Consider the following 14709-nt stretch of genomic DNA (forward strand, 5'->3'; position numbering starts at 1 on the left):
GGGGGTGGGGGGGGAGAGGGTAGGAGTGGGAGTTTGGGATTAGCAGATGCAAACTGGTATATATAGAATGGATGGACAACAAGATCCTACTGTACAGCACAGGGAACTATATTCAATATCCTGTGATAAACCATAATGGAAAGGAATACTAAAAAGAACGTATATATATCTATAACTGAGTCACTTTGCTGTACAGCAGTAATTAATGCAACATTGTAATTCAACTCTACTTCAATAAAAAATAAGACACACACTCACAAAAAAACTATCAACAAACAAAATCCAGGACTAGATGGCTTCACAGGCAAATTCTATGAAACATTTAGAGAAGAGTTAACACCTATCATTCTGAAACTATTCCAAAAAACTGCAGAAGAAGGAACACTCGCAAACTCATTCCATGAGGCCATCATCACCCTCATACCAAAACCAGACAAAGATGATACCACAAGAAAAGTACAGGCCAATATCACTCATGAGCATAGACGCAAAAATCCTCAACAAAATACTAGCAAACTGAATCAATCCAACAATACATTAAATGGACCATACACCATGATCAAATGGGATTTATCCCAGGTTGCAAGGATTTTTCAATATCCACAAATCGATCAGTGACAAACAAACACTATATGATCATCTCAAGAGATGTAGAAAAAGCTTTTAACAAAATTCAACACCCATTTATGATAAAAACTCTACAGAAAGTGGGTATAGAGGGAACCTACCGCAACATAATAAAGGCCATCTATGACAGACCCACAGCTAACATCATACTGAACAGTGAAAAGCTGAAAGCATTACCTCTTAGATCAGGAAAAAGGCAAGGATGTGCACTCTCACCACTTTGACACAACATTGCTGTGGATAGGACTTTCAAAACTATCAGAGAAGAGAAAGATATAAAAGGAATCCAAACTGGAAAAAAAGTAAAACTGTCACTGATTGCAGATGACATGATACTATACGTAGAAAATCCTTAATATGCTACCAGAAAACTTACTAGAGCTCATCCATGAATTCAGTAAAGGTGCAGGATACAAAATTAACACACAGAAATCTCTTGCATCCCTATACACTAACAATGAAAGATCAGAAAGAGAAATTAAGGAAACAATCCCATTTACCATTACATCAAAAAGAATAAAATACCTAGGAATAAACCTACCTAAGGAGGCAAAGGACCTGTACTCTGAAAACTATAAGATGCTGATAAAAGAAACTGAAGATGACACAAACAGATGGAAAGATATACCATGTTTCTGGATTGGAAGAATCAATATTGTCAAAATGACTATACTACCCAAGGAAATCTACAGATTCAATGCAATCCCTATCAAATTACCAATGGCATTTTTCACAGAACTAGAAGAAAAAAATTTTTAATTTGTACAGAAACAAAAAAAACCCTGAATAGCCAAAGCAAACCTGAGAAAGAAAAACGCAACTGAAGGGACTTCCCTGGTGGTGCAGTGGTTAAGAATCCACCTGTCAATGCATGGGACACAGGTTCAAGCCCTGCTCCAGGAAAATCCCACATGCCGCGGAGCAACTAAGCCCATGTGCCACAACTACTGAGCCTCCACTCTAGAGCCCACGAGCCACAACTACCGAAGCCTGCGCGCCTAGAGTCTGTGCTCTGCAACAAGAGAAGCCACCGCAATGAGAAGCCCATGCACCACAACAAAGAGTAGCCCCCACTCGCCACAATTAGAGAAAGATCGCTCACTGCAACGAAAACCCAACACATCCAAATAAATAAATTAATTAAATTAAAAAATTTTTTTAAAAAAGAAAGAAAATGAAAAACAGAACTGGAGCAGTCAGACTCCCTGACTTCACACTATACTACAAAGCTACAATAATCAAAACAGTATGGTACTGGCACAAAAACAGAAATATAGTTCAATGAACAGGAAAGCCCAGAAATAAACCCACGACCCTATGGTCAATTAATCTACAACAAAGGAGCAAGAATATACAATGGAGAAAAGACAGTCTCTTCACCAAGGGGTGCTGGGAAAAGTGGACAGTTACATGTAAACGAATGAGATTAAAACATTCTCTAACACCATACACAAAAATAAACTCAAAATGGATTAAAGACCTAAATGTAAGGCCAATTATAAAACTCTTAGAGAAAAACATAGGCAGAACACTGACATAAATTGCCGTAGTATCTTTTTTGGATCCACCTCCTACAGTAATGAAAATCTAAAAAATTAAAAAAAACAAATGGGACCTAATTAAACTTAAAACCTTTTGCACAGCAAAGCAAACCATAAACAAAATGAAAAGACAACCCACAGAATGGGAGAAAACGTTTGCGAATGAAGCAACCAACAAGGGATTAATCTCCAAAATATACAAATAGCTCGTGCAGCTCAAACAACCCAATCAAAAAATGGGAAAAATATTTAAATACACACTTCTCCAAAGACATACAGATGGCCAACAGGCACATGAAAAGATGCTCAACTTTGCTAGTTTTTAGAGAAATGCAAATCAAAACTACAATGAGGTATCACCTCACACCAGTCAGAATGGCCATCATCAAAATGTCTATATACAGGGCTTCCCTGGTGGTGCAGTGGTTAAGAATCCACCTGCCAATGCAGGGGACACGGGTTCGAGCCCTGGTCCGGGAAGATCCCACATGCTGCGGAGCAACTAAGCCCATGCGCCACAACTACCGAGCCTGTGCTCTAGAACCCGCGAGCCACAACTACTGAAGCCCGCACACCTAGAGGCCATGATCTGCAACAAGAGAAGCCACCGCAATGAGAAGCCTGTGCACCACAATGAAGAGTAGCCCCCGCTCTCTGCAACTAGAGAAAGCCCACGTGCAGCAAGAAAGACCCAATTCAGCCAAAAATACAATAAATAATAAGTTAAAAAAAAGAAAAAATTCCTTAAAAAAAACTGTCTATAAACAATAAATGCTAGAGAGTGTGTGGAGAAAAGGGAACCCTCCTACACTGTTGGTGGGAATGTAAATTGGTTCAACCACTATGGAGAACAGTGTGGAGGTTCCTTAAGAAACTAAAAATAGAACTACCATATGATCCAGCAACCACACTCCTGGGCATATATCCAGAGAAAACCATAATTTGAAAAGATATATGTACCTCAGTGTTCATTGCAGCACTATTTACAATAGCCAGGACATGGAGGCAACTGAAATGTTCATCAACAGAGGAATGGATAAAGAAGATGTGTTACATATATACAATGGAATATTACTCAGCCATAAAAAAGAACAAAATAATGCCATTTGCAACAACATGGATGCAACTAGGGAATATCATAACTAAGTGAAATAAGTCAGACAGAAAAAGACAAATATCTTATGATGTCAATCATATGTGGAATCTAAGAAAAACGATACAAATGAACTTATTTACAAAACAGAAACAGACTCACAGAGTTTGACAACAAACTTATGAAAGGGGAAAGGTGGGGGGAGGGATAAAATTAGGAGTTCGGGATTAACATACGCACATTACCATATGTAAAATAGATAATCAACAAGGACACACTGTATAGCATAGGGAACTCTACTCAATGATCTGTGATAACCTATATGGGAAAAAAAATCTGAAAAAGAATGGCTATGTGTATACGTATAACTGAATCCCTTTGCTGTATACCTGAAACTAACACAACATTGTAAATCAACTATATTCTAATATAAAATAAAAATTAAATTTAAAAAATGTTTCTTCTTACACTACGAATTATGGAATAGCAAGCAAAAAGAAAGGAATTTCAATCTGAGAATCTTAACTTTATAAAATCTTCCCAATTGAAGCCTCCCTTAGAGGAGTTTCCCAATATGAACCTAACATGAAATACAAAAACAGGCAAATCAGAAAAAAAAAAAAAAAGACTTACGGTTTAGGAGATTCAAGTTTTCACTTTTCATGTCTTCCAGTTGTTGTTTAAGTAGTTTATTTTGCGCCTCAAGCTCCAGTTTCCCTTCTTTCAGTAGTGAATAGTTGCTCATCTCTTTAACCTTCTTGCTCAGCACATGGTTTTGCTTTGTTAATGCCAAACACTGAGCTTTGACAGACTCCAACTGAAGCTGGAATTGGAAAAGGATAACTTGTACTTGAACAGTGACTTTACAGGACTGCATAGGTAAATGCTGGTGGGCTGCTCTCAGCTGGGCAGCATAATTTAATTATGGTCACTTGACTGAAGTGTGGTTCTCTGCAACAAGACAACCCTAACTACAACTTCTGCCCTGGAGCTGAGGATGGGGCAAGTTCATCCAACTCGATTTATGCAGAACCCTGTCCTACAAAGCAAGTCCTTCGGATTATCACCCAATTTTCCAGATGCAACTAAGGACCCAAAAGCCATCACAGAGTTAGTAATATGTCTATTTTTTAATATGAAAAGGTAAGATAGATACCAATAACATGCTGTGAGGTGCTTTCCTTTTCTTAGTCTAATATATCTCATGTTTGGAGACAGGAGCCTATAAAGTTCTCAAACAAGTCATCACAGTTGCAAAAACAAATTTTATATACAGAACATATTTTAAGTTCCTAAAGTTCCAGTCCTGTCCTTTGGATAGCAAGCACACAAATGGACAGAAAAAAAGTAACAGTATCATGTGAAAAATGCCTCTCATTTTGCTTTAATCTGTGAGAGCCTGATGTAGTGATAAGAATTTTTACCTGCTGCTGAGGCAAAGGGAGAAGAGGCTGAGTAGATAATAGTATACACCAGCCACCTGCTATGGGCCAGGCACAGTAAACCAGCTCATTGAAGTCCCTCAACAACCATGGGATGTGGGCAATATCCCAGGGTTTTCGGAGAAAGGATCTGAGGTCACAGATCTTGCCCAGAGGCACACAAGCAGTGAGGGAGACACAAAGGATTCAAGGACGACTCTGGGCCCCAAACAACATGCTCTTTCTATGCTTCTCTAGGAGACTAAGATTGAAATAAGGAACTACTGAATTAAGTTCAGCTGTCACCCTCTGAGTCATATAATAAACAGTCCAAACATACCAAGAGGATAACTTGAGATAAATTATGTATGACTGAAGCTAAAATTTCCTGTGTTGTCTAACAACTATTTCAAAAAACCAACAGGCTTAACAATTACCTCAAGTTCTTTCACACGATTTACAGAACGATCGAGTTCTTCCTTTTTAAACTTAAGAGTCGCAAATTTCTCTTGGAAATGTATAGCTTTTTCTGAAAGACAGAGCCAACCAACTAAACATCATCAAGTTTTCCCAGTGAATACAAAAATCATTTAATCATTTATAGCCAGTATGTCAGATCTAATGACCATTATTTCATCACCTAAAATAGCAGAGGGAATCCCCTGGCAGCCCAGAGGTCAGGATTCCACATTTTTACTGCCGAGGGTGCGGGTTTCATCCTTGGTTGGGGAACTAAGATCCTGCAAGCTGCGTGGCACGGTAAAACACACACACACACACACACACGTGTGCGTAAAATAGCAGATATTTGGGTCAAAAAAAAAGAAAAAATCAGCGAGCGAGTAAGTAAGCCCCATTACTCAATAGGTGATGGGAAGTTGGTTGTAATGGTCATATGTGTGGTGAACTTCCTGCTACACAAGTCACCACAGTTACACCATCTGCACAGAGTGCGGGACCCTTGTGCCAACTACTCTGAACTTCCTTAAAGACAAAGACTGCTCTGTAAGACTGTAGTTATTTGTAGTTATTGTTTTGTCATTTTCACTTCATCTAACACAAGTCTCTATAGATATATCATCAAAAAAATCACATGCTGGGCTTCCCTGGTGGCACAGCGGTTGAGAGTCCGCCTGCCGATGCAGGGGACACGGGTTCATGCCCCGATCCAGGAAGATCCCACATGCCGCGGAGCGGTTGGGCCCGTGAGCCACGGCCGCTGAGCCTGCGCTCCGCAATGGGAGAGGCCACAACAGTGAGAGGCCCGCGTTCCGCAAAAAAAAAAAAAAAAAAAAAAAGAAAAAGAAAAATCACATGCTGACTACAGGACGGTACTAATTCTTCAAGAGGTATTAGTCTCAGCAAGATAGTTGCAAAGGAGCAGCCATACACACTGGGTGACCTTCTGATGGGTATGAAGCACCCAGCCCTGGTTCAATCCCAAGAATCCATTTGAAATGCTCACCAAAAGTCCTTGTCACAGGTTGGTTCCTAGAAATATCCTGAAATGTAAAATGTCTGAAAGACTGAAAAATTACCCAACTTTCCTAGTCTTGGGGTAATACATATAAGAGTTTAGGAGGTTATATGTCAAGTTTAAATATCATGAAGCATAAATATATATTAGAAGTAGGAGAAATAAGAAACCAGGTCACAGAGGACAGAGAAGTTAAAATTTCCCCTAAGTAAAAAATGGAATCTCTCGTGGCTTAGAGTAACATTGACCGATGGCAATAAGTTGCTGCCGCCTTCCTGCCATCACAGATCTATTCATCAAAATATACTGAAATGAAGTTGAATAAAATTCTACCGATAAATTACTGATCTTTGAGAATATACAAAAGGTTAAACATGAAGGTTTGCAAAAATATAGTGAAAGACGGTGATTACTTTTTTCATTTTGTAAAATTAAAACGACAAAAAATGTGTCAGTTTATAGTAACAATGAAGTGGAAGGTACATATTTTTTGGATTACAGAACAGACCCAACTTAGGAAGCTGATAACCTGCATCGAAACTGAGAAGTACAGCTTTTTTTCCCCCCAAGGGTCACCTTTATTCTTCCTCTTATCTTCAATCAATCTATTAGTTCTAGCGATGCAGTCCTCCTTCAGTTCAAGTTGATACCTGAGAATCAGAAGGATGGAAAATGAGTTCCTGGTCACCTTCCTAAACAGACTGTTATCAGTGCCTGAGCTTATCTATGGCACCAGGGCACCGAAGGGCACTGAACGGGACAATGCATGAACTTCACGATCACGCAGTACTAAGGCCAGGGATCTGAATCCTGGCTATAAAAGGTCCAGTAAAATCCTGCTGCAATCCTGTAAACTCAAGTACAAAATGAAGGGTCGTGTTATTGAGGTTACAGAGGGCACTGTTTCTCAGTTGGTGTCCGCTGACGCAAGAAAGTAAATTTAGTTACTTTTACACTGTACACAACAGACTCCAAATCCCAAAGGATAACAAGTCAGTCGCTTCCAAATCCACCTATCCTGCCTCCCCACCCCCAAGCAGAATAAGAACTTTCCCCCTCAGGAACTGAGCACAGTACTGACAGCCACTGCCAACAGAATTATATATGGATTGGTGATACCGAAAGGCACGTTTTCATGGAATTTTACTATCTCCACCAGCTATTACCAGCTGACTTTCTGGTTCAGAGATGAGAGAAGGGAAAGCAGCACTCCTTTGGTAAATATCCTCCGAAACCCAACAATTGCCAAAGTCATACTGAGGACACCCACGGCCAGACAAAGACATCAATACGTAACAGTTCCCTATTCCATGGCTGTGTCAAGCTAACATACACACTTCTATTCATTTATTCCTAGAAGTTTAACAACTATAGATTCTTCAGAGCTTACTGCTGTATTAGAGGGGGGGACATAAAATATGAGGATAAAATCTATATCATGTCAAACTTGACACACGGAAAAGTGCTATATTTTTTATTAGAATTATTTTGAAGAATAACCTCAAAAAACCTTTGAAGGTACTACATAATGGACTATCAATGCCAAATTATGGACAAAGCAGTAGAGAGGCCGATGATTAAGAAATACCCAGAGCTGCTGAGTTGAGTCATCTCTCTGCTATGAATTCACTGACTCAATAGACAATTAACTGAACACTTACTTTGTGCCAGACATTACACTGAGCACTGGAGAGAAAAGTTACCATATATGGGCTTAATGGCTCTGCACTAAGATACTATTCACAGCAAAACTCAGACTAGAGCAAAGCCATAGTATCAGAGTTGTCTATATTTTCCTTTTCCTATATCATTTTTTGCTTTATATAGTTAATTCTAGTTTCTTTCTTTTGATTCTGGCTTTGCAGAATCTTGAAGGAATACAGATCGACAAATACTTTAACCAATAAGCAGAATAATTCATAAATCATTAGACATCCCCATCTTAATGGCAGTATGAGTGGGGTAGAGGAAAAGATAAAAGTGACTATAATTCCCATTTTATAGCTTTTCAGCAAGTTACAAGGTGCCCTAAGAAATTCAAGCAAATCACAGGCCCTCAATAAATACTAGAGGAGAGACAAGAGTGAAAAGAGGATGCTATTCTCTGTACTGTATCTTTTTAAAACCATCTTAACTCAAATACTCATGGGAAAGGCTTGACTGTCAATGAAAACACGTATTTTTTTTAAATACTGGATTTTGCCATAAAATATCAGTCTTATCTACTTCATTAGTGTTGCTGTGTTTCCATCAACTTAATTCAAACATGATACTATTTTTTTAAAGACACCAAACAATTACTTTAGAAGTTCGTTCTTGAGCTTTTGGTCATAGGCCTCCTCAATACGCTTTATATTCAGCTCCCACCTCCTAAGCCCGTCAGTCATGCTTTTGTTTTTTTCTTCTTGTAGCCTCTGGGCCCTGAAATTAGCAAAAACAGATAAGGCAAATTAGAAAACTATAATACTTGAAGTAAAGAATTTAGGGGGAAAAGATACCATGTGTTTTTAGCTCCACAGACTCAAACTGTTATGTGCCTGTCACAGCTGAGGCGAGTAAATGCGAAGAGCCAGAAGTCTCCCACCTCTTTATGAGCTGACCTAGTGACGATGGATCTGAACTAGCAAATGGAGCTCTACAGTGGCATCTGGCTGGCGGGAGTGGGAAAGTGCCAAAACCAAAGTGGTTTCTCACAGGAGATGGTTCGCACTTTAAAAAAAAAAAAAAAAAAAAAGGTCATAAGTGGAAAGTAGCCATAATCAATTCAGGGGTGAAAGAATGATGTTTTTTGTTACAAAGCTACAAACCAAACTTCAGCTAGTGCCCTTAAGCTTGGTTCTTCTATAATAGTGTTTCTAACTGTAAGATTTAATTGACTAGCCCATAGCTATTAAAGACAGAAGATTCGTTCTGGCATTTCATAGTTTACTAATTCAATACGGAAAAGTAAATACTGAAAAGAGACCAAAAGATGGATGGATCAATCAGAAAGTCCCAACACCGAAGAAAGGAATGGTCTTCCTGGTGAGACCTTAAATCAAGCACAAGATCAATTCCAGAGCCGGGGAACTGGGTTCATAGGGACTTAGATCAAGCCATAATGAGAAGTGCTAGGGAACCCAGACTATTCCAAGCAAAGGATAAAAGCTCTGTGTGTTAGCTCCCTCTGCTGGTTAATCTGTACACAAAGGAGCGGTAAACTAGTATGTTTATTTAATTTACATATTATGCTTAGAAGCGAGGAGGGAGGAGGGGAAGAGGAGGTAAATAACTGATTACATAATCATGAACTATCTCTACCTAAATTGTGTTCCTTCTCTCTCTTATGATCAATTTACCTCTTTGGTATTGCCAGAAAGAGAGTAAGGTTGGCAGAGAGAAAAAATCAAACAAACTGAGCCTATATAAATGAGAAAACAACATCAATGAAGATGAAGACAAATCCTTTAATGAAAGAAGGTTCCTGGATCTGTGAGTGCCAATTAATGGCACATACCAAATGGGAAAGAAGGTTTATTCCATAAACTATAAAACTGCTGAGCTTGCTATGAATCCCAGGTAAGAAGTGAAGAATGAAACGTTGGTGAGCGCTTGGAAAAAGCAACACACACATATCACAAGAAATACTTTCACCCAGTACAAGCCAACTCAGAGCCACCGTGTTTCCCTTTTTCGCCAGCAGAGCAGGTGAGTGTGGCAGGTCTGACTCTCCGGAATTCAGTTACTACACGTACATGAAACTGAGATCTGAATGGTTGAACATAAATGTGAAACGTACGATCTGTTAAAGCGTTATTCGCTTCTGCAAATCATCTGTCTGGTCTCACTGAAACCTGACGATGGTGTCTCCTTCTGCTTTCATCCCAGTGTCTAATATTTCAAAAGTGAAACCCTCGTCCCTGTTTCTCTTAACTTGTGCCTTTTGAAAGTTAGGTGCTATCACCTTTACAACCAAGAACTCTATTTTGCAGCTAATATTAGACTATGTAGACATTTTTAGTAGTTCTTTTTTGCATCTCATTCATTCTGAATGTCCCAAATGAATACACATTACTTACAACTCAAAAGCTTCAATTCTTTGCTTCAGCTCAGCTTCTCTGTCTCTCAGCAAATCTATATCTTTTAGGAGAAGCTGCCTTTGAGTATACATTTCTTTTGTTTCATTCTGTAGAGGAAAGTATTAATTTTTAGCAAGCAAGCTAAAGAAAACAAAAGAGATTTGAACTAATACCCTGCTTCCTAAATTCCAGAAAGCAAAGTACAGACACTTAGAGGGAACAATTTCACTTTCAAGAGGTTCCAATGTGAGGTATATGTTTTGCCTTTTTTTCCACAAAAATTTACTCCCTCCTCCCCCAAGGACTGTTAAGCCACGTTACCCTATATTCCTAACATCCCTTGTCTTGTTATTTTATTACTTAATTAACATCTCTCAGACACTTAGAAAATTTCCCTAAGTTCTTCAGCAAGAAAAAATGAAACAAAATGTGCATTCAGCAATAAAACTTAAAAGAATCCCCATAGTTCCATCACTGTCTGAAAGTTTCAATTCAGAGGTCATTCTGGCTCAGTCAGCAAGCTCGCCTGATGTCCCGAATGAATGGCCACACTTCCATGTATGTGTTCCCTGAGCAAGGGTTTCCTGAACACCTGTCACATGTCCAAGGGCACACTGGGAGCTGGATACACAACGATGGACAGATATAGGTCAGTCCCCACCTTTAAAAGACTCACAGTTTAGTCAGGGAGAGAGAGACAAACCAACAGTCACACTACGGTGTGATGATTTCACAACCAAAGTACATCAAGCCTCGAGAGCACGAACCAAGCCCAAAGGACTCCATCAGTGGGGGTCAGGAAAGGCATCACGAGGACATGACATTCTGGCTGGATTTTGAAGGACTGGATGGTTTTATCATGCAGAGAAGGGGAGGGGCATTCCGGGTGGTGGAAGAAAGGCACGGTGTTCTTCACAAGGATAGCGACCCTCTCTAGTGCCTTCAGAGAATCAGGTGACTAAACGAGGGTTCGAGTCTGTTAACTGGTTGATCTGATCTAGTCAGTCATCTATCTTTTAATTTTATTGATGTATAGTCCATTTACAATGCTGTAATTTCTGCTGTACAGCAAAGTTACTCAGTCATACAAATACATATTCTTTTTCATATTCTTTTCCATTATGGTTTATCACAGGAATAATGAATATAGTTCCCTGGGCTCTAGAGCAGGACCCTGTTGTTTATCCATTCTGTATGTAACAGGTTGCTTCTGCTAATCCCAAACTCCCAATCCATCCCCCCTCCCCCCTCCCCCTCGGGGACCACCAATCTATTCTCTACGTCCCTGATTTTGTTTCTGTTTCATAGATAGGTTCATGTGTGTCATATTTTAGATTCCTCATATGAGTGATATCATATGCTATTTGTCTTTCTTTCTGACTTAGTCAATCACCTATCTTGAAGATGACGCTGTTAGTATAAACATAATCCAAGCTTCTCAAACACCTGTGCCTCCAACATTTATTTTATAGCTAAGCGAGCCCAATTCCCAGAACTGCTATATAAAACTTGTAGAGGGCGTACAATTACCATTAAATAACTGGGTCTTATTGAGAAGCTCTAAGCAAGGGTGGACGCTGGGAGGAAGCCTTCTACTTTTAACAGAACTTCCTGATAGATGCTCCCGCTGTCCATAGGAAACAAGGCCTCAGATCCAGCCTGGTCTAAGACATGCCCTTGGCAAAGGAACCTGTTTTTCCCAAAGCGATGAATCCAATCCCTCCCGACACGCCCTCCCGCCACTTGGCAACCTCTCCACCTCCCGTCCAGCCACCTTCCTGGGGGACAAGATCAAACGGCCACATGGATGACCCCGGCAGCCCTGGACGCCTCCACTCCGGGGACCTCACCTCTGCCCCCATGGCAGCATGCTGCGCTGTTTCCAGTCTTGACCTGAAACTTCCACCTGCAAGTCTGTCCTCTTGGCGGAGGACAGAGTTCTTCTTCCACCCATAGGAATCCTCAGACCTGCTTCTCGGTGTCTTCCAGACGGCCCCGTCACCCTCCCTGCTGCCCTATATTAGCCTCCTCTTGGGCTGCCTTCCTCACCCCACCCAACCCCAATGTCTTCCACGAAATGGGCTGCCTTTCCAAAGCCAAAGAAATTCAGTGCTCTCAAGCTCCTCTCCCCGAGCACCTCTATCCTTCCGCCCTCACCGACACTACACGTCGTCCCGAGAGCTGCGCCAGAGCCATCGCCTGTAAGCACTGGATTTGGTCTACTGCCGTTCCAGGCTGCCCACCTCGGCTGGGGTCTCAACATAGCTCAGGCAGCCCCGTCTGCTTCCCTGGGCTGCTCTTCCTTTACTGCAAGCAGCCATTCCACACCTCTGATCCTCTCCCCCAAGCTGCTACCGAAGCCTCAAATCTGCTGCCTCTTCGGTGCGAGTTTCTCCCACTCCCAGCATGGATGGTCCCGTCCCCGGTCCTTTCCCTCCAGCCATCTCAAAGGAAGGGTGCCTGCACATCCTTTCTAAGCCCAATGCTTCTACTTGCGTTCTTGACCCCAGTCCCTACTTGGGAAACGGCCCGGAAATAGCCACCCGGTAAATGATTTTAGAATATTACCTCCTGGTGCTCTTGAATTCTCTTAAGGGTCATCTTTTCCCGAGAAATCAGGGCTTCAGATTTTGCTTGACAAGCTCTCTCAAATTCATTCCGCAACTCAGCTAATTCCTTCTCACACTTTCTTTTCTCTTCCGTTTTAATTTTCGCTATTTCAGTATCTTTAAAATATTTCAACTGCCAATTGATGACAAATAATTGTAAATGCCAATAACTATACTAAAGAAACAGTAACATTCTCTCTTCACTGTTAGGTTTAACGTTAATGCTGTCTAAATACTGTCTAAATATATTGTTTTAATTCGTGTTTATGTTTCATCTCATTCACTGTACTTATAGGGTGCGTTCAAAAGTCATAAAGAAATGACATCATCTGGAAAGAGAAATAACATGCACAAGAGTATAGTATCACATTCATTAGTAAAGATTCTAGTTATTTCCCCACATACCTAAGATGAAGACATTAAAAGACAAGCAAAAACATCACTCTTGGTAATAACAAGATCAATCCTTACCTTTTGACTCATTTCTGCCCGTAACTGCTGTTCAATTTCTCTCTTATATTCGTTTAACTTGATTTCTAAAGATTCTAACTTTGGATGCTGAGGGTAAGCACCTGCAAACTCATCATCAATAAGCTGAAGCTTCTCAGCTATCAAAAAACAACACAGGAAAGGTTAGAGAAACGTGGGCAGGTGAGCAAGAGGCCAGAGCTCTGTTCAAACACAAAGAGTGTACTTAAGGGAAAGTGTAAGGATGTCTGCAATTTACTTGGTAATGCATCAAAAAAGTGAGAGAGCTTAATGGATGAACAGGTAAGTGATCAAGCAAGTATAATGCAAATTTCATGGCAGACTTGAGGTATACAAGTGTGCGCTGTAAAACTGTGTCAACTTTTCTGAATGTCTGAGAATCCTCATCATAAAATGTCAGGGGAAAAGAAAACAAAAGTACAGTTCAAGTCAGAAAACACTGGCATCTCTTTCTAGTGTCTAAATGCCATGGGAGAGAGCTCTTCATTGGACTTTGGTTAAAGCTGACTCACTTTCAAAACACTGACCTTAAGATGAATCAAAGATCATGTGTTGGAACTCCTCCTCTCCACAGAAGAGGAAACAGACGCCCACACAGTTGAAGTGACGTCCAGAGGGCTAAGCAACTCTATAACGGCATCAGTGGGGCTAAAGCCAGGTCTGTGATTGCCTCGCATTCCGGCACTCTTTCCAGCAGACCTGCAGCCCTCAAACCAACTGTGGATCTGAAACCCACCACGTAGCACACTGCAAACCTGGCCCTTGCGTACAAGCTCAATCATGTGTAACACCAATACCACCAAAAAGCAGGCATAGGAAGAAAAGGCTGGCAGAAGCAGATTAAAATATTGGCAGGTATGTCTCTGGTCGGCAAAACTTTCCATCTACTTTTCTGGATTTTCCAAATGCTCTGGACTGTCCAATGCAGGCCGCTAGCCACATCTGGCCATACTGAGTACTTGAAACGTGACCAGTTCAAAATGAGATGTACTCAAAGTGTAAAAGACACACCAGATATCAAGGACTGAGTACAAAAAAATAAACGTAAAATACCTCCTTAATATTTTTCATATTGATTTCATGTTGGAATAATATTTTAGACATACTAAGTTATATAAAATATATTACCAAAACAAATTTCACCCGTTTCTTCTTACCTTTTCTACTTTGGCTACTAGAAAATTTTTATTACACGTGTGGCTCATATTATTGAACAGAACCGCTGTAGAATAAGCATGTTCTATGTTTCTAATGGAATAAAACCTACACCTAAATAAATGAAAGGCACAGTCATACTATACGGTCTTTACAAGTTATGAACTTATCTTTTTACAAGTTAAAGGCACTAGTGCAGTTTAAGAGTAAGGAAGGGCCAAGAAACCGATTAACCACAT

The 14709-nt window shown here is 40.3% G+C and overlaps 1 protein-coding gene across 4 annotated transcripts in view; it reads right to left on the reverse strand.

The window, feature by feature from the left end:
- Positions 1-14709, reverse strand: part of OFD1 (OFD1 centriole and centriolar satellite protein) — a 64656-nt gene that overhangs the window by 34114 nt on the left and 15833 nt on the right. For all 4 annotated transcript variants that reach the window (XM_060086953.1, XM_060086954.1, XM_060086952.1 and 1 more), the window contains exons 7-13: positions 13298-13434; positions 12786-12959; positions 10218-10324; positions 8461-8580; positions 6736-6809; positions 5120-5211; positions 3895-4084 (exon numbers count right to left, since the gene is read on the reverse strand). In XM_060086953.1, coding sequence (XP_059942936.1) covers positions 3895-4084; positions 5120-5211; positions 6736-6809; positions 8461-8580; positions 10218-10324; positions 12786-12959; positions 13298-13434 — 894 coding nt within the window. The remainder of the gene's footprint in view (positions 1-3894; positions 4085-5119; positions 5212-6735; positions 6810-8460; positions 8581-10217; positions 10325-12785; positions 12960-13297; positions 13435-14709) is intronic.

This window comes from Mesoplodon densirostris, chromosome X (genome assembly GCF_025265405.1).
Source record: "Mesoplodon densirostris isolate mMesDen1 chromosome X, mMesDen1 primary haplotype, whole genome shotgun sequence".
Classification (NCBI taxonomy): Eukaryota; Metazoa; Chordata; class Mammalia; order Artiodactyla; family Ziphiidae; genus Mesoplodon; species Mesoplodon densirostris.